Genomic DNA, 19,157 nt, shown 5'->3' on the forward strand with positions numbered 1-19,157 from the left:
ATTCTTGTTTCTTTTACCTCCTCAAAAATGGAGGGGTAAACGTTATGAAAAAAAATATTAACTAGAAGAATAAGCAAGATGATTCATAGCAAATGGCAATCCATAGTATCTACCTACCCCCACGGATAACAAGCATTTTATTATTATGTAGGTATGCGTTTACTTAATTTCAATTTTATTAAAGTTTCATTACAACCTAAAAGAAGAGATCATACATACATATAATCACGCCTAAATCCCTTGCAGGGTAGACAGAGCCAACAGTCTTGGATAAACTCAAAGCCACGTTCAGCTGTTTGGCTTATTGATAGAATTGAGATTTAAATAGTGACAGGTAGTGATAGCCCATCGCCTAAAAGAATAATCCCAAGTTTATAAGCGTATCCCTTAGTGGCCTTTTACGTCATCCATCGGAAAGTGATGGAGTATACCTATTCTTTTTTTTACTAAAAAAATATATATCACATAATTATTCATAGTAGAATTTTATTCTATAAGAAATACTTAGTAATTATAAATCAATTTTAGGTAATCCTTAATTATGTTTTCTACCTAGTCTATTAAAATTTAATATATTCGCTCAATTTGGTAAATTTATTCTTAATCGAATCTCAGTTATTCAAGGAATCCAAGCACTAATAACCCTCTTGATGGCGATTCACCCATAACATTATGCCGTTAAAGGCATAGAAAATACGAAACAAGGCCGTGAACATTTTTATAGCCTCATTAAATAGCTCGTCAAAGCTTCGTAATTATTTCCTCGGGAAATGCCGTCATGTTTCCAATATGTAACCATTATCGGGCTGTGTAATGATGCGATTAATTATATTAAACTGCGATCATATACATATTTTGTTAAAGAAAAAATGTTTAGATTTTAAGAATAAAATAGGTCTAACGGGACATAACTTGGCCTGTGTATTATTATAATTTTACATCTGTGATAATGGTTTAAATATACTTATTTATAGATTACTACAAGCCGCCCGCGACTTCGTCCGCTTTAAAACCCTATCATAACGTAACAATCAAACCCGCGGGAACTCCGGGATAAAAAGTAGCCTATGTGTTATTCTGGGTCATCAGCTACCATCGTAATCGGCTAAGTAGATTTTTCGTGAAAGAGTACATCCATACTGACATCCTGACATACTCACAAACTTTCGCATTTATAATATAAATAGGATGAATCAAAGAATTATTTAATTTTAATCGCAATCGAGATGAATATAAAGTTTATTTTGTTATGCATCTATATACGTAACGGAAGTATCATTTAACATACAATAATAACCTTTACTTATGATTTAATGTGCAATTTCTTACCTCTTAAATTGATAGCATTTCCAAGTGAGAATTCAGATACGGAGCTGGTTGTAGGCCCTTGTTCAAACCTCGTGTTAGGCGGTGACGCTTCGATCGCTTCAATTCTGTCGATACTGTCCACTGACTCAATCTTCTGTGATGTCACTGGGTCCACATAATCTTGCTTACGATCATAGTATTCTTCTCCCTCCGGTTCTTCGTAATCGGGGTCGTAATCTGTTGGTAAAATTTTAATACGTTTAAATAGAAAGAAAAGTTTTCATCTAATATAGGTACTGCTTAGAACGGCGTAAGAGAATCAATAAAAATTCTTATTTAGTATTCGTGATTTATAAGTGGGCGCTACTTAACGTTAGAGAGTTAATGATTATTGAGAGGGAAACAAGTACCAATGATTTTTTCTGAGTAGCGTACAATGATATACAATTATTAGGGAAACTTCGTGAGCACCTATACAATCTGGAACCTTGATTGTAACTATGATCTAAACAGGGTTAGGTTACTCGTCAAGATTGCGGAGGTAAGACGAGAATCGCTTTGTCTAGGTATATATAAATCTATTCCATTATTCATATTTTTTTTATTTAATTGTCAATTTAGAAACATACACTTCCCCAGTTAGGACCCAACCAGCATAAACGCCAGGGGTATTATGTTGTCACCGATGTTTCTCGTTTCAATAATCTTATTAACCTTCTAAAAAATTTTCTAAAAACTGTAAATGTTTTACAAGTTTATACCTGGTACTCTATGTCTGCTCGTCAACACCTCAGCCGGGTCAATTGGCGGGGCATACCAGGGCCGCCTCGAGTAGATCTTCTTAGTGTTCACGGGCCGCTCGACATCGTCAACGTTACGATACACCGACGGTGACAGGTTTAACATCTCTAAACATCGGATGATACCTGCAAAAGATACATACGTATAATCACGTCCCCCCTAAGGGGTAAATAGAGCCAACGGTATTAAAAAGACTGGATTGCCCCGTTCAACTGTAGGGCATTAAGATTGAAATAGTGACAGGTTGCAGCTCATCGCCTTAAAGAAGAATCTCAAGTGTATAAGCCTTACCCTAGATTGATTTTTACAATCTTATGATTTTTCTTTGCTACCAGATGGATGCATGTCTTAAGTTTTTATTTAAAAAAACAATTTTTTGTCATAACTACAACTGTCATGTCTATCCAGAAAATAATCAAATAGTATCACCCGCGTGTTTCAACTATGCCAAAAAAAGAGTTATGTTTCTAAATTTATCAATCATTAGTGGAACTGTAGTCAAACTAACCTCTCAATATTTCAGCTGTAGGCATCTATACATATAATAAATCTGTAGAAGGATCAATTCTGTACATTGAAAATATTGAAAAAATAAATAGCAGGGGGTGTTACTGGATCGATACCAAACAGAAATATGTGATTAAAAAATTTTTTGTCTGTCTGTCTGTATGTTCAGGCATCACGTGAAAACTAACGGTTCGATTTTGATGAAACTTGGTATAATTATACCTTATTATCCTGGGCATAAAATAGGATACTTTTTATCCTGGAAAAATACGAAGAAAAAAAATCTTAATTTTTCAGTTCATCCATAGACGTTGTTCTGTAGAACCGCGAACACACGTTACGTTACCCGCAGTGGATTCAGCGCCGTAACATGTAGCGCCGAAAGTCGGATTTAGCTTGAACCGTTTGCGGCACACGCGGGCCGTCACTAATTACTATGAAAAAAATACTTTAGTCCGGTCAATCTAGACATTCGAAGCTACATTGCCCATCAAGCTGAAAATGAGTATATTTGTTAAAAACACAATCAAAAGCATTATTTCAAAATTCCCCATGATTCCGGTTTAAGGAAACAAATTTACCCAAGGTCAAAGGTAAAAAATGGGTGGTTCGCGATTTTCTTCAAAACGGTAAGATTTTCAAAGCGGAAAATTACCTCAGACTTACAATTGTAGATCATAAAGATATCTATAAAAAAGGTAACAATATTTTTTTTCAATAAAGCTTCCGTTTCTGAGATATATCGATGCAAAAAGTTGCAAGCGTCATAATATGCACACGTTTCCACGACACCTCTGAGGTAGTGTACTATTAGCGCGTTTTTTTTTTAACATTTTTATTATTAAACTTGAAAAAGTCTGAAATAGGTTAGAATAAACACGTGTTTTCACTACGTACGCAGCACTCAAGACTAACTTTCGCATTTATTATTAAAAAAAAAAAGAATAAACCTGAGTGAAGAAAATCATCTTAGGACAATAATAGAGATTACAATTAAATCAAATTAAAACTAAAACTACTTATAAAAAGAAAGAAAAAAGATGACTACAAACTAAAATTTAATTTATGAATTGTACAGTCCCTGCATAGTATCAACATGCGGGAGTGTGCCCAGAAGGCTGGCAGCACTGCCAATTTGAATGGCAATGCTGATTCTCTGAGCCAGATAATTTCCAGCCCTCCGGTCAACAGATACCTCAATCAGTTTTTTCGACAATTGTCGAAAAAGTTGATGGGCAGATAGGCCCCCCGGTCCCAGAGTTTCTACCCCAAAAGGTTCAAAAGTATAGGTATTACCGATACCTACATATTTGCGCCTTTTGGGGTTTTTGCCTCATTTGAAGCAGAACCGGCCTTAGATTTAGTATTCTGAAGATGAGACGGCGCAAGTGTTTCGACACAAGTAGCATCCCACACCAAAGGCCGCCCCAATCTCCAGGGTACCAAAGTCATACCATCCGGTCTCGCTCTGCTGGCTCTCGGTCGGCTGGAACATGGATGGTGACAAGAGCACGGAGGATTATATTATTTCGGGCGGCATAGCGCCCTAAACGGCCGGCACTCCTAGGGCATGAGAGGCCGTGGTGTCCATAGCCATCAACGGTATCCCCGCAAGGACTACTATTATTAAAGACTAACGGATTTTCATGTGTTGAGCATTTTCTGAGATAAAGCAGGTATACGACCCTAGGCACGAACACAATTAAACAGAGAGACAGTTGTTGTCTCAAGGTTTCACTACAGTATAAATGAAGGGACTGGGTTTCATTATACTTATGTATATTTTATATTTTGAATTCAAGTTAAAATTACCGACAGAACAATATTTTTACTTATATTACTGCTACACAGAATATATACGAGACGTGCTTATGCATATTATGACGCTTGCAACTTTTTGCATCGTTATATCTCAGAAACGGTAGCTTTATTGAAAAAAAATATTGATTCCTTCTTATAGATAACTTTATGATCTACAATCTATGTCTGAGGTAATTTTCCGATAAAAGTTACCGTTTCGAAGAAAATCGTGAAAAACCCATTTTTTACCTTTGCCCTTGGGTATTTTTTTTTTCCTTAAACCGGAATAATGGGGAATTTTGAAATAATGCTTTTGATTGTGTTTTAAACAATTATACTCATTTTCAGCTTGATGGGAATTAATGTAGCTTCATTCTTATTTTTTGGTCTAAATTGACCGAACTACTTACTACAGAACGCGAACTCAACAGCAGTAGCTCAATAGAGGGATCTCCTTAATTATTATAGGCCTAGCCGTAATTGGGTCCAATAGATATTTTTAAGATGTCATTGTCAGAGTTACTCAAAATGGAGAAATAAACCATCCACGCGAAGACAGACATCCGCGCGGACGGAGTCGCGGGGGGAAGCTAGTATAAAATAAATTTTCATATTTGACATTCAAAATTGCATTTTCAGAGTTATGCTAATCCTCAATATTAAATCATTCATTATTGTGTCACTCTGATACGTTGTATAGAGGTACAATTTCATAATTTGGCAACGTCTTGGCAACTTTTTCGAACTTAATTTATAGCTTTAGTCTCGACTTTTTTTAATAGAAGTAGGTATTTTGTTTCTAGGTTTATATGCTTCCGTGCTGAAAACTTAATAAAGGACTGAGCTGTGACAAACTGCATGCTAACACTGAACCACAGATATCGAAAATTTTATAAGACTTCAATATAATTAAAAACCATTTATTTAACGATAACGAATACCAATGACAGTGTTAAGACCCCTAATAAACATACGATAAAATATCACATTACAAATATGCTTGGAATAGGCAAATATCTCGGTATGAAGAATGGATATTTTAACCCGAACCTAAACTTATTTGTATGCCGACTACGAATGCTTTGATATTACTCGTAGTATAGGCGATATCTCTACCCCTTTACAACCGGACACATAAAGTAAGTAAGTAAGTAAGTAAATGCTTTATTGTTCACTAAAGGAGTACATTACAAATAAAAACAGTACAGTACAAAGGCGGGCTTATCCCTAAGTGGGATCTCTTCCAGCCAACCTGACAGTAAGAGGATCATAAACAAAATTGAGGCAAGGGTGAACAACAGTTCTTTTACTAGAATTATCTAAGGATAAGACACAACAATTATATACGTAAAATACAAATAAATAAATAAAGAAAATATATAAATATGTATATATTCTAAATAAACTTCAAAACCAATTCAAGACTCGAGAAAGAATTTATTAAGCTTATTTTTGAAGGAATTAGAAGAAGGGGACAATTTTATAAGAAGGGGCAGTTTATTCCAAAGGCGAGCAGCCAACACGGAAAAGGACTTACCGTAGGTTTGAGAATGGTAGTCAGGAATCTGTAAAAGGAGGGTATTACAGGAACGAAGGCGTGGATCATGGATGCGAAAAGTGAATTTTTCTGACAGATATTTAGGGAAAAGGGGATTAAAAAGAACACTGTACAAAAAGGAGACAATATGTAAGTTACGACGTGATCTCATAGATAACCAGTTCAAACGTGAGCGAAACTCCGATATGTGGTCAAATTTCCGAAGACCAAAAACAAAACGAATGCACATATTCTGTATCCGCTCAAGCTTATTTAACAGTTCCTCAGTCAGGTCGATATACGCAACATCAGCGTAATCGAGAACAGGGAGGAGCAATGAACGAGCCAAAAGCGCTTTAGTATCGGAAGGTAGGAACTGTTGCAATCGCCTCAGAGAATGCAAGGAGATAAAAGTTTTCCGGCTAAGTTCACTGATTTGAGGGGACCAAGAAAGAGTTTCGTCAATGATTATTCCCAAATTTTTGACTTTGGAAGCAAGAGGTATAGTGTCATTGCCTAAAACAACTTTGGGAAACACCAATGACTTAAATTTAGAGATAAAGTGAGGACTACCTATAACAATGGCCTGAGACTTGGCCGCATTGACCAATAGACCAAAGGATTTGAGTTTATGAAAAAAACTGTACTTAGACTTGTATTATGGTTCTAAAGAATACAGGAAAAATAGAGAAAAAAATCGGAAAAGCCCCATTTCCCGGAAAATGACGTGCACGATCGTGCGCTTCAGATTATAACTGACATTTGCACGATCGTGCAAGTTTTATATTTTTTATAAATAAAACTCCAATAAGTAACAAAATCAAATATTTTTTTATTAGAAAACACTTAAAAACGCTTTATCTTTAATTAGTCTCAAAAATTTACCAGTCTTCATAATAGGAACAAGCTTTCATAGTTATTTTTAAAAGTTTAACAAAATTAAATGTCTTTTCATGACTTAAAAATTATAAAAATACTCAAAACAAAAAACAACTCTCCATAATTAAAATATAAAATTACTTTTACATTAGGCAGAATGAAAATCTTTGAAACAATTCTGATTACGAGCTATACAAAGATAGGCATTGCATTTGATGCATCGTGTCTTCGTACGACTTTTGCAATTTTCATTTTGACATGCTCTAGGAGACTTAAGGTCATCAAACTGTGGCAAGTGATTATAACCATCATATCTTAAAGATATAGAAGGCTTTATGGCCTTTTTAAACTTTTTTGGCACATTAATCTCCATCGTATCTTCATCAGAGGAACGACGCTGCTTATCAGGGCTATTTAGCAATACCTCCGCTATTTCAAGACGAAAATCTAACAAATCTAACGTTTTATTTCTTGGGTATTTGTTAGCTAAACAATCATTTTTGTAAGCGCGCCAAGAATTAACTAAAGACAAATCTAAAAAATGAATAAGTACCTTCAATGTCCATTTTTTAGTTTTTATAAAAGTTCTATAGTATTCCATTTGCTGGTCCAGGACATCCACCCCGCCCATGTGTTTGTTATAATTCATCACTATTTTAGGGGCTGGTACGTCGATATATTGACGGTTTTTCCTATCCCACCGTTTCACAATATCTGTGGTCGAGGCACCTGTACAGTTGGACGCTAGGGTTACAGTGGTATTGTCCTTCCATTTTACAAGAACTGATGAATCCCGCACCATTTGCTGACTTTCGCCTCGTTGCATAAGTGAGTCCTTTTTAAACTTAAGGCTAGTCCTGTCAGGTATTCGATTATGCATTATAGTCCCAGTGCTGTGGATACCTCGCTTGTTTAACTCCTCTATCAAAGGTATCGTAGTAAAATACCTATCGTGGTACAAGCAACTGCCAACTGGGACACTTCTAGCTAAATGAAGAATGACAGATGGTCCGAGGCCTAGCCTCGTCTCTTCAAACATTGTCTTTGCGCCTTTGTAAATCTCAAAATCCAACATGAGGCCTGAACTAGTCGTCAAAACAAAGTTTTTGAGTCCCACAGGTCGAGGTTTGTTTTTTACCACTTGACGGACGGCACATCTTCCAGTAAATGGTATCATCTGCTCGTCGATAGAGTAGTAACCGGGAGTACGTTCTTGTTTATAACATCCATTTCTTACTTGGTCTATAATTGGCTGCACCTTCCAAAGTACATTAGGTTCTTGACTAGGGGGTTGAATGTCTGTATTAACAACATGCAATGCATTTCTGAGTGCTTGAAAGCGATCTCTGCTCATCTTAGACGTAATTTTTTCTAATGCTATTCCAGCCCGCCAATACATTGTCACCCTTGGATAGGGAATACAACCCATCATGATATGGATTCCAAATAACTTAATTATTTCAGATCGAGATGTTTTTAATTCTCTGCCACTCTTTCGCATGAAATAATTATTTGTACACAAACTTATTAGTTCATAAAACTCGTCATCAAAATATTCTTTGAAATACTCTACAGGAGCTTGAACTGGTCTTACGCTGGGTTTTTCAAAATTGTGTGGCTTATCTTCAAAAGGTGTTTCTTTCCAAAGATCAGGGCGCGAAGTCGATGGTTGGTTTTGTATGGAGAAAGTAGACCTGTTAGTAGAATTCGGTTGAACTGGTTGAATGTTAGCAGTGTTGCGCCTAGTACTGTTCCTGTTTTCTCTAGAGGACGATACAGTAGGAGAATGACTTGATGACGACCTTGTAGATGATCTTTGTGCGAAATTATCAGGGGTTGGTGTATTAATTGTGTGACTTGGCAATTGGCTCACCTGAAGTGGGATATTGTTCGTATTTGCTGAAGAACAGGAGATATCTTCGCCAAATGACACAGCTGACGGCGGTGGTAGACACTGTCCTTGGTCGGGGATGGGCTCAGCATAACTCTGGTCTAATAAGACGTCTCCAGAATCCAGGCCTTCTAATACCAGCCGTTCAATCGCAGTTGGGTCACAATCGTCGTCTGAATCTTCGAATTCGTCAATATCCGAGAGATTACCATCACCCATCGCTGTCAAAACGTTCTCTATATCATTTTCATTTAGAGGCAGGCCTGAAAGAAACATTTATTATGTTATAAATGCAAATAAAAAGCAAAACAAAACAAAATCTGCGAAAATTAAGTTCAGCGCACTCATACCGAAAGCACACGAACGTGCAACATTTTTATTTTAGCAGTATTTCTATTAATTCCCGTGTACATTTTATTAAAAATCTTATTCCATTCGATACTTTAATACCTTTACTACATATAATCATAATAGCACATTCATTTTACCATAAAAAAGTAAATAAAAATAATACTTACGTGAGCCGCCGATTCCGCCAAAAAACCCAGCCATGTTCGACGCCTCACTGCCTGCGACTGAGAGGTCACGAGGTCACGCAATATTTATTATTCGCAGGAATAGATCTTGCACGCTCGATCAGTGTCGTTTGCGTCCACGAAAACGAAATCGCGCGTCGTCCAGAATTTTTCAAAGTATGATGCACGTTTAGTTTGAGTCGGTTGTAAAGGGCTACATCAGTTATTTAATAAATCAAAGCAAGCTTTTGACCATAAAACCCCAACGAGGGAAAGTTAAGGAGAAATTTGTTAAATTATATTTAACGTTGCCAAAACTCTTTTATCAATATGGAAACGGTTACTACTTACTATATTAAAAACAAAATATTTATCATTCGACATCGTCTACAAATCATTTTGGGGCAAAATACATATTTTGTACGCTTTTAACGTGTTAATTTTCAAACCGATCGCGTTGCGTCTGCAATCTGAAAAATAATTTTCAAGTTCGTGGGGCAACAAAATAGGTCAAGTTGTGTTTAAAACATTGACAATATTCTAATATTGATAAAATAAAAAATAAATTGCACATACAAACAAGGACGAACAGCAAAGATAATAAAGCATTTATCTTTGAAAGCCGGTAAAAAAGGAAGATTTATCGCCAATTAATCTGTAAAAGCTTTCAAAGGAGCGGAAGTGAGAAAGAACTTTGATCGAGTTATCTTCGCTTGCCAGTGAGCCAGCCCTATGTCAATAGTAATCCTATTGTTGTCTATATACCTATATTGACATACGTGTATAGAACTATATTTATTGCTCGCGGAAGTAAGATTAATCCTTAGCGGTTTATCTTTGTAACATTTCAGTTCAGGCTGAGCATCGTTAAAGGTTCACGATTTCTATTTATTAGATTTTTACTTTAGTTGCCTTTTACGTCATTCATGGGTAAGATATGGAGTGCTCCTTTTCCAAGGTGTCGGGAGCCGCACGGCATACGCTGTTTCATGCATTTCCGTCGCCTGTGCATGCACCTTTTGTACGACACTGATGGTATTATTTTCGCAAATGCGTGGTTGGTCCAATAGTAAAGTTGTTCGGTATGATGTACTGATTTACCTGTTATATGTATTTATTTTAAAACTCGATATAAATATTAGTGTTCGTAGGAGTATCGGAATATAAAATTACAGTTCGGTTTTATTTATACCCTTTGCAAAATTTCAGTAAAATCAATTTACCCATTAGAGCGTGGACTTCCAACAAATATTTATCCATCTATATACCTATTCTTCCAAACTTATACGTTTTATGAAATCATGTAAGATACACAGCGTAGAGTTTTTAATGGATTTTCAAAGTGTTGTTCATATGGTGATATTATAAGAAGGTGAAAGTAATCGAAACGATGGTAATATAAAGTAATATACCTAATAATTGATTGTTTTTAGATTCTACATTTAAATACGTTGTGTATAAGTTATAACTAGTTATTAACAAACATCTCACGTCTTTATCATTTACGGGGTAAACAGAGCCAAAAGACTCAAAAATCACGTTCAAATCCATTATGGAATTGAGTTACAGATAGTGCCAGTGACAGAAAAAAGACAATTATACAATAAAACACCTTCAAGCCTTCCAAATGGTAAATCAATTCCTCTTATAATAAATTGAAATGCACCCAACATTGAAAACGTGTCTGATTGAGAGCTTCCGAAGCTTTAAGTAGATTATGCACAAAATCGAGATTTAAATGAGGAACATGAAGATAGAAAGAAGACTTCGTAAACAACAATGAGTATTTTTGAGTCGTTCTTTTTCTGGTCTCTCTTATTCCTCGCGTAAGTCCCATTTACATCCTCACCAGTCTGGAGAGGAGCTCGGGGTTCGCTCGAGATGATGATCCTGGATGAGTCAGGATTTTACACGAAGGGGCTCTCATTTCACCTCCTATATTATCAGTCAGTCAGTTAGTCTCCTCTTTTACACAAAAATATACATATGTAAAACCACATGTAAAAATAATTATTTTAACGCCCAAAAATTTTTCTTCTTATTTTATCTTTAGAAAGATATGTCTATCAAAAATAAAAAATGATCAATTTTGTTCATAAATTTTTAAATGAGCTCGCCTGGAAGAACGCGCTCGCAATATATCAACAGCTAATGGACAGGTATATTGAACAGTGTTGATACAATATTGATATCGCCTTTATTCCTATGTTCACGTAATTGCCATACCAGTATGGGGATTAAATTTGTTTTGTCAGAAAAAAAAAACGATTTGTATCCTAAATGGGACAATATACTTGTGAACTTCGGAATATCGTCCATGGATTTTGACAACCTTTTATTTTCAAATTTGATCCTTTCCTTTTTAGTTATTTATGAATCAATAAAAACCTAAAAGAGCTCACATTTTTTTTCCGGTTTCATGATTAAAGCTAACTAAATCTATGTGACTATCTACTTCATATTTGATTATATTTTTGTCTAAATTCATCACTTGAGACGTTGGGGTAAAACGATGCAGGTATAAGTCATAAGAGATATTTTAATCCATAGAATAACTAGAACCATTATTTGGACTAGTTTTACAATTTTAAGGGGATATGGGTTTAGCTGAAGATATGACATCCAGCAAGAAGCCGCCACAGGATCGCGAGCTACTTAACTTAGTGAGCGTTGAAGTAGAGTCAAGGCGAAAACCTGCGCTTATACGAGTCCCCGTGCGGTGTAGAGGGCACAGGGGAAATCTTAAATTGGATTAATCTGTCTTTTATCTTAATCTGCATTAAAAAGAACCAAAACGAATACGTCAAGTGTGATTAATTGAATAGTATATAAAGATAAAGTTTATTAAATACAGTCAATCCATGACATTGAAATATTTGATATGCCAGTCAATATTATGGAGTTGAACTGCGAAAAGTAGAGAGAGAGTTGGAAAGCAGACCCCGGGCCCGAAGCAAAGTTCCGACGAACATGAAAATCAATTGAGAACAAAGGAAACCCTTCGTTTTCTGAATAGTTAAACCACAGGAACATAGAGCAAGGAATTTTCCGTTAGAAATAGATAAAATACGGAGAAATTCTGGCGACGTCATTAATTACATAGACACATATTATGCCTTACGGGGTAAATCGAGCCAATAATTACAAATCCAAAGGCTACACGATTAGCTGGATAATTATCAGTACTGAGAAAAAACCGAGCAGCTCGAAGGCTGAAAACATTAAAGGCATCCGCAATGCTAGACAGTGCATTCTTTGAAGTTCAGCTATTTTAATCGTTTAAAGTGGATGGTTATTTTCTGGATTTTTTCTTTTAGTACTAGTTGAATGGTGAATAAATTTGTTTGCATCTAGTCCGTTTATAAGTATATGGTTTCTAGTGCTTTGATTATTTTTTGTTTTGTTAGTGTTGTGGTTTATTTTATTATTGGGTATAATCTAATTAAATAAATGAAGACACTTACCGATTGACTGTATATTATAATATATATATATATTTTATAATATACAGTCAATTGGTAAGTGTAGTATTATATTCATATATATATATATATATATTCATATTATATATATATATATATATATATATATATATATATATATATATATATATATATATATATATATATATATATATATATAATATGAATATATATATATATATATATGAATATAATATACAGGTTAGGATAATATCAACGTACTGTCCAAACCGCTGAGTTTAGAGTTTAAAAAATGGCATATAGGCTCCTTATTAAAAATGTCTCGAGGGGATTTCCCGAAACTTCCACAGAAAATAAACTGATTGATTCATTGATTGTAAGGAAATTAGAAGGGCTTTTAGTCCACGCGGGCGAAGTTGCAGACGTACTGGCGGCCAGTTGTTACAATTAAATACATACAAAAAAATGTAACGCATTTTTTGAAATCGAATGGCTGTTATGTAATGTGTTATTTTTTATGTGCAATGAACAGTGGGCGTCCTATTTCAAAGTCAGTAGAAAATACAAAATTTACAACAACTGTAGTCATAATGACCAAAATAAACTATTACATACCTACGTGTTTTGCTGTAACAAAGGAAATTAAGGCTTTGTTTTGCATGTTAATTGGATTAATTAATATTGGTGTGCCGGTAGTTAATTGCTTATCGAAATGTAATATAACATTTACCGTTAAAAATCTAGCATAGGTACTTTGTTTACTTATCCACACTAAACTACTAAATCGATTTTGATGCAAGTTTATACACAGATATAAATTAACTTTAAAAAATAACATAGGCTCCTTTTTGTCTGGAAATTCCAACGGAAGCGAAGCCCCGCGAAAAAGCAAAGATATTATAAGTCGATTAGTTTTCTTTGAAACTTGAAATAGTGTTATAAATATAAGGTACTCGTATCTGTTTTGGAGATTCAAGCAACCAATGTAAGATGAGCTAACACAGATGATTTTCCTTCTTTAACCATTTTGAACAACTAAGGTGTACCTTCCCAACCCTTCAGTATCACAAATACATACAATAGATAGTGTAGTTCAATAATGATCAACATTAAGTTGGACTTTTGCAGACGATGCCGTACATCTGGCCACAAAAGGATGAAAATCGCCTTGAATTGAAGAGTGAAGAACTACATTGAGGGAGAATATATCAAAATGTTTATGGCAACCTACTTATTTGAGCACGTAGCCGCGATAAAAGCTATGAAATAAATTATTTGTAAGTGAGAGGAAATTATTAGATGTACCTATTTTTCATGTTTTTATTGTTTTTTATTAAAACAACAAAATAGGTCATTGATTTTGTTTTCAATATTATCTCTGTCTGCTACGTAAGAAAAATAACGTGATAAATATATGAAGAGTCAATAGCACAATAAAGTTATTACGAGTAAGACGTCAAATACTCCAAAATAAAACAGTTAAGTTATTTCATTTCAAATACATTATGACTCTATCACTGCTATCAGAATCGCTTCATAATACTGACAGCATTATGAAAGATGAATCGATTTGCTCCACTAAAGGTCATTCCGAATCATGATTAACGGCTGACGATGAATCAAGATCAATTTATGTTGCTAAAAGGGTCACAGACTAGTTATAATATTTTTAAGAGGTAGAACGACCATTAGATTGCTTTGAGATATTTGCATAGTGTGTATGGATCATGTTTATATAAAGGTCTTATTTGTCGGCCTCTACGGTGGAGATCTAAATAAATTTATTTTTAATAGATTAACCTTGCTTAACTTGAAAATTATTTATATTAATGAGTGGAAATTAAGATTATTCCAATGCTTTTAGATAAAATCTGATCATTGTTATATTTAATTAATTCCGTAGTCTAGTATTATATCATCTGATGATTGAGACGCCATAAAATACATTTAACTTTAATCCATCAAATTGTTTCGGCAAAAGGACTACATACACCTTAAAACATAACACTTCTTGTGACACAGTTGGTTAAAAAGGTGTGACACGTAGATGAGGTGGACTTGGATTTCAACTAGACCAGGAAAATAAAATATAAAGCTTTATTGAAAAAAAAAATAAACGGTTTATTTAATTATTTCGTCATGAATTCGAAATAAAAAGGGCCCTTTGTCATTTAATTTCAATGCAAACAGTTAAATTCATTCTTTACCGTGACTAAAAATAAAAACTTTTTAAGAAAGTAATTGTTCAAAATAAATTTGAGTTTTCTGCCATGGATTCATTAATTATTTTACACAAAGTTTCATATACATACGTCCAAAAACACTTTAGAAATTAACAGTTGAACACACAGGGGAAACAATACATTACATGCGATGTATCATTCAAACCGCACATAGAAGGAAGGCTACAGGTAGTACTTACCCTCGTACAAACAAATCACACACCTATTGAAGTAATAGTTTTATTGAAGTAATTCTAAACACACAAATACATGCTCTACAATGCTTACATAAAACACTCGGCGGTTTAAAAAAGTAAGTACGGGTAATTCCGTTTCGTTTCACGCGCGAATCTTTGGGAAAGCCTCGAGCAACTGAACGTTCGGACGCGGGCAAACTTGTCCATCGTATACTGCGCATGTACGGTAATAATTTCGAATTAAAAAAGAATTCTTTTGTTATAAACCAAAAATGTACGGTATTCCAAGAAAAAAAATGTTTGCTTTAAATTTGGAATGTGCATTGTGGAACTTGAAAAAAAAATTCGTGGGTAGCGTCATAATTGAACGTGTATGGGAATGTAATACATTTACGTTTGTGAGCGACCTTTGAAACATGAAGATTTTAATGGAATATTTGAGATTGGGATTAACTGGAATTCCATCTTTCCAGCCTTAAATCTTTGTAACAGTATCAACCTTTTAAGATTACAGCATCAACCTTCATTAAACATTAATTAATACAAATAAACGTAGAGGTATGGTTCCCGGCACCAATACAAACAAGAATAAGACCACTCCATCTCTTTCCCGTGGATGTCGTAAGAGGCGACTAAGGGATATGCTTACAAACTTTTTTAGGCGATGGGCTAGCAACCTGTCACTATTTGAATCTCAATTCTATCATTAAGCTAAAGAGCTGAACGTGGCCATTCAGTCTTTTCAAGACTGTTGACTCTGTCTACCCCGCAAGGGATATGGACGAGACCATATGTATGTATGTTTGTATGTAAACGTAGAGGAGTATACGGTAATCTTTTATACTTTAAAGTTTTTCCATTAAGTTGCATCGTTAACGGTCGGACGTTATAACAAGACGCTTCTAGTCAGTAGTTTTTCTGGATTTGCGTTCTCCTGAGCAGTGTGAAGATTTGTAAGGCGTATAACGTGCAGCAGTGGACTTCAGGCTGCTAAGATTATAATGATAAATAAAAAAAATATATAAAACTAGCAAATACAATTTAGTTCCGAGATATTTATTATGGGATGTAAACTCAACGATACTTTATTTTATAAAATCAGTCAGTTTATCGTTCCCATAGGAATTTCTAGCAAAAGTAGCTTTCCAAAATTTAAGCTTTATCTTTAATAATAAGTACCTAAAGCAGCAAACAAAAATGTACCTTTGCAGTTATCATATTACGGGATGATGACGGAATTAACATCACTTCTTATAAAATTAATTCAGTTGGCAAAAAATCACAAAAGAAACCACGCCCAAGCGTGCTACATATTTTTATCCCCTTGGTTGATTCGCCAAACATCCATTATCATTTTCCCTAAAGAATTTGCCACATTTTTGGGACCGACAATAACACATTATCCAGTCCATGGCGACGGCGTATATCTTTTATAATATAATTTATTTTTATATAGACACAAAAATGGGAAACGAGACAAAAATAACCAACAAGGAAATGGTATATCATCAGTTTTTAAATAATCTATCTACAGTAAGAAAGAAGGAAGGCGGTAAAGATAAAATCCCGCACGGGTACCTAGGTAGGCAGAGACTTACAGTAAATAATGTCCTAAACGTCCTTGCTATAGTATAAAAATTGTAAATGTCCTAAGTAACCGGTTGGTAATCTCGTTAATTAACTAAACAACAATCTTTGCTTAGTATTTTATTAAATAACTAAAGTGGCAATTTTAGGTGAAAGGCAGACTATTTAGTCAAATATTACCATAGAATGTTGGTACTTTTATACTTATTGATCTAGAACATTGGTGACAATAGAAAAAGTATTATATCTAAAATATAAATAATTCTTAGTTACATTCTATATCAAATCATCAATATATAATTTGTAAATATAATGTTATGTAGGTAAATATTTTCTTGCTGATGATTTTTCTTTCATTGATCAATTTTAGTAATATTAATGTTGTGATATTTTTAACCAACATCGAAAAACCCACTTTCTGTCAGTAGTAAGCTACGAGGTTGGTGTAGCCTTAAATACTTATTAATTCAACATTAATGTTAATTAAGTCCGGTCGCATAGCGTTAAAGGTTACTTTTGTTGAACTTTATTGTGCTAATTAAACTTTAAACTGCCAGGCTTTTCTAAGAATTACTATATACTTAGGTATTTTACTTTTTCTTTCTAAACTCAGTTAGTGAAGTTAACTTTTGATCAAAGCAAAAGGGCATCTTAATATACTCTTACCTACCCAGCAGTATGATTAACAAGTTAAAAATGCAAACAACTTGGAACTCTGTGATGCGATTTCTAGCAAATAGACTTACGTATTTAAGAAAAACTCAATTATGGTTTTTGTCCAAAAACCGCAATAAAGTCGGTTAATTTGCTTCGCTCAAAGTTTGTAGACAATTGCTCCACTTTATGCAAAATAAATATTAAATAATGAAATTAGTAATAGATGTAGTTAATGCCTACCCCAGAGGCGGAGATGCAAGTTAAACTAATAAGTTTCAGTATCATTCATTAGTGTTTCGCGATCAAGTTTTCTTAAACGACTTTTAATTATCTTTAATTAGGTCAGGGATATACAATTGTACATTTAAGCGCGTTTTAGACAAGTCTTCGGCAAAACACATAGACCCTGACCCAAAAAATTTCTTTAGGAAGAAAGCACTCATTATGAGTTAAGAATTTATGTTAACAATTGGGAGGTTTCAGAAAATTACTTCAGGAAAATACAAAAAGGAAATGAAAAGGAAATTTTACAACAATAGTTGTTTAGGCAGTTGATAAAGTACGTGAGTAGGTACTTGAATTGTGTGTTTCGATTTTATGAAAAATCTGAAGTTCTATTTACATCGATGTGAAAAGAACGTAATACGAGGAATACATACATACATACATACATATGATCACGTCTATATCCCTTGCGGGGTAGACAGAGCCAACAGTCTTGAAAAGACTGAATGGCCACGTTCAGCTATTTGGCTTAATGATAGAACCGAGATTCAAATAGTGACAGGTTGCTAGCCCATCGCCTAAAAGAGGAATCCTAAGTTTATAAGCCTATCCCTTAGTCGCCTTTTACGACATCCATGGGAAAGAGATGGAGTGGTCCTATTCTTTTTTGTAATAGTGCCGGGAACCACACGGCAACGAGGAATATGTTACTTATTTTCCTAATAAACCCAAAGGATTTCAAAGCAAAAGCTTAAGTGTACCTTTTTCACATAAATCTTTATCTGTCGATACTTGTCGCACACACATATATGTATATTATCCTCGTCTTTATACTTTTCCTTCATGGGGTAGACACAACCAATAGTCTCAAGATTCGAAGGCCATGTTTAGTAATATTATCATGATAAATTCAGATTTACATATTGTGAAATTGGTACTATGTACCAAGTTATATATAACTTGTTTTGATTAACTTTTTTCTAAGTTTAGTGAAAACAAATAAAAAAACTCAACTGTATTTTAACAAAATTTCAACTGCACTTTCACTTCACTGAAACTTCTCATTGTTGTGGAGAGCTGGTACCAACATTAGGTATACCTGTACGTATACCTGTACAGCAGGTTACCAGTCCCTTCCCAGATTTGGACATAAAGACCATACTTTGTTAAAAAGTAAATAGGTTAATCTCCTATCTTCCATCACATAAACATAATCTTCCCTTGTCACACTACGCCACGTCGTCAGGCTAATTAGTTAACATAAATTTTGAACTCGTGTTGCGTTGTATTACAGTAGCTTGATGACATGCATTAATTGCATACGTTCTACATACATAGAAGACTAGCTATATCTTCACTTTCGTTAGGTTCCCCGGATATACAATTAATGCTGATTCGTAGGTCACAGTTATTAATTATGAAATCCGTTAAGGCGCTAAAGAAATATATTCATCTAGTGCAAGCTCCATACTGGTTTGGTAGCGACAAAAAACTCAACTCAACGTATAAGTCAATCAAGGAAAGTCTTACTAGTATAAAAAGGGGTTCTTATTTTAGGCTTGCCACTGGTCACTTGAGTAGGTATCTG

At 34.5% G+C, this 19,157-nt stretch overlaps 2 protein-coding genes across 2 annotated transcripts in view; both read right to left on the reverse strand.

The window, feature by feature from the left end:
* The window catches only part of LOC106142224 (synaptotagmin-15), a 37,012-nt gene extending 21,772 nt beyond the window's left edge, over positions 1-15,240 (reverse strand). The window contains exons 1-3 of the mRNA XM_060949006.1: positions 15,104-15,240; positions 2,070-2,234; positions 1,330-1,545 (exon numbers count right to left, since the gene is read on the reverse strand). Of these exons, the coding sequence (XP_060804989.1) occupies positions 1,330-1,545; positions 2,070-2,214 (361 nt within the window). The 5' untranslated portion in view covers positions 2,215-2,234; positions 15,104-15,240. The remainder of the gene's footprint in view (positions 1-1,329; positions 1,546-2,069; positions 2,235-15,103) is intronic.
* On the reverse strand, positions 6,883-9,401 carry LOC106138549 (piggyBac transposable element-derived protein 3-like). The gene is made up of 2 exons (XM_060949015.1): positions 9,242-9,401; positions 6,883-8,986 (listed from the first exon to the last, which is right to left on the reverse strand). Exons 1-2 carry the CDS (start codon positions 9,273-9,275, stop codon positions 6,981-6,983), a joined length of 2,040 nt encoding a protein of 679 aa, XP_060804998.1. The 5' UTR covers positions 9,276-9,401; the 3' UTR covers positions 6,883-6,980.
* Positions 15,241-19,157: the final 3,917 nt, after the last annotated feature.

This window comes from Amyelois transitella, chromosome 17 (genome assembly GCF_032362555.1).
Source record: "Amyelois transitella isolate CPQ chromosome 17, ilAmyTran1.1, whole genome shotgun sequence".
In the NCBI taxonomy this organism is placed as follows: Eukaryota; Metazoa; Arthropoda; class Insecta; order Lepidoptera; family Pyralidae; genus Amyelois; species Amyelois transitella.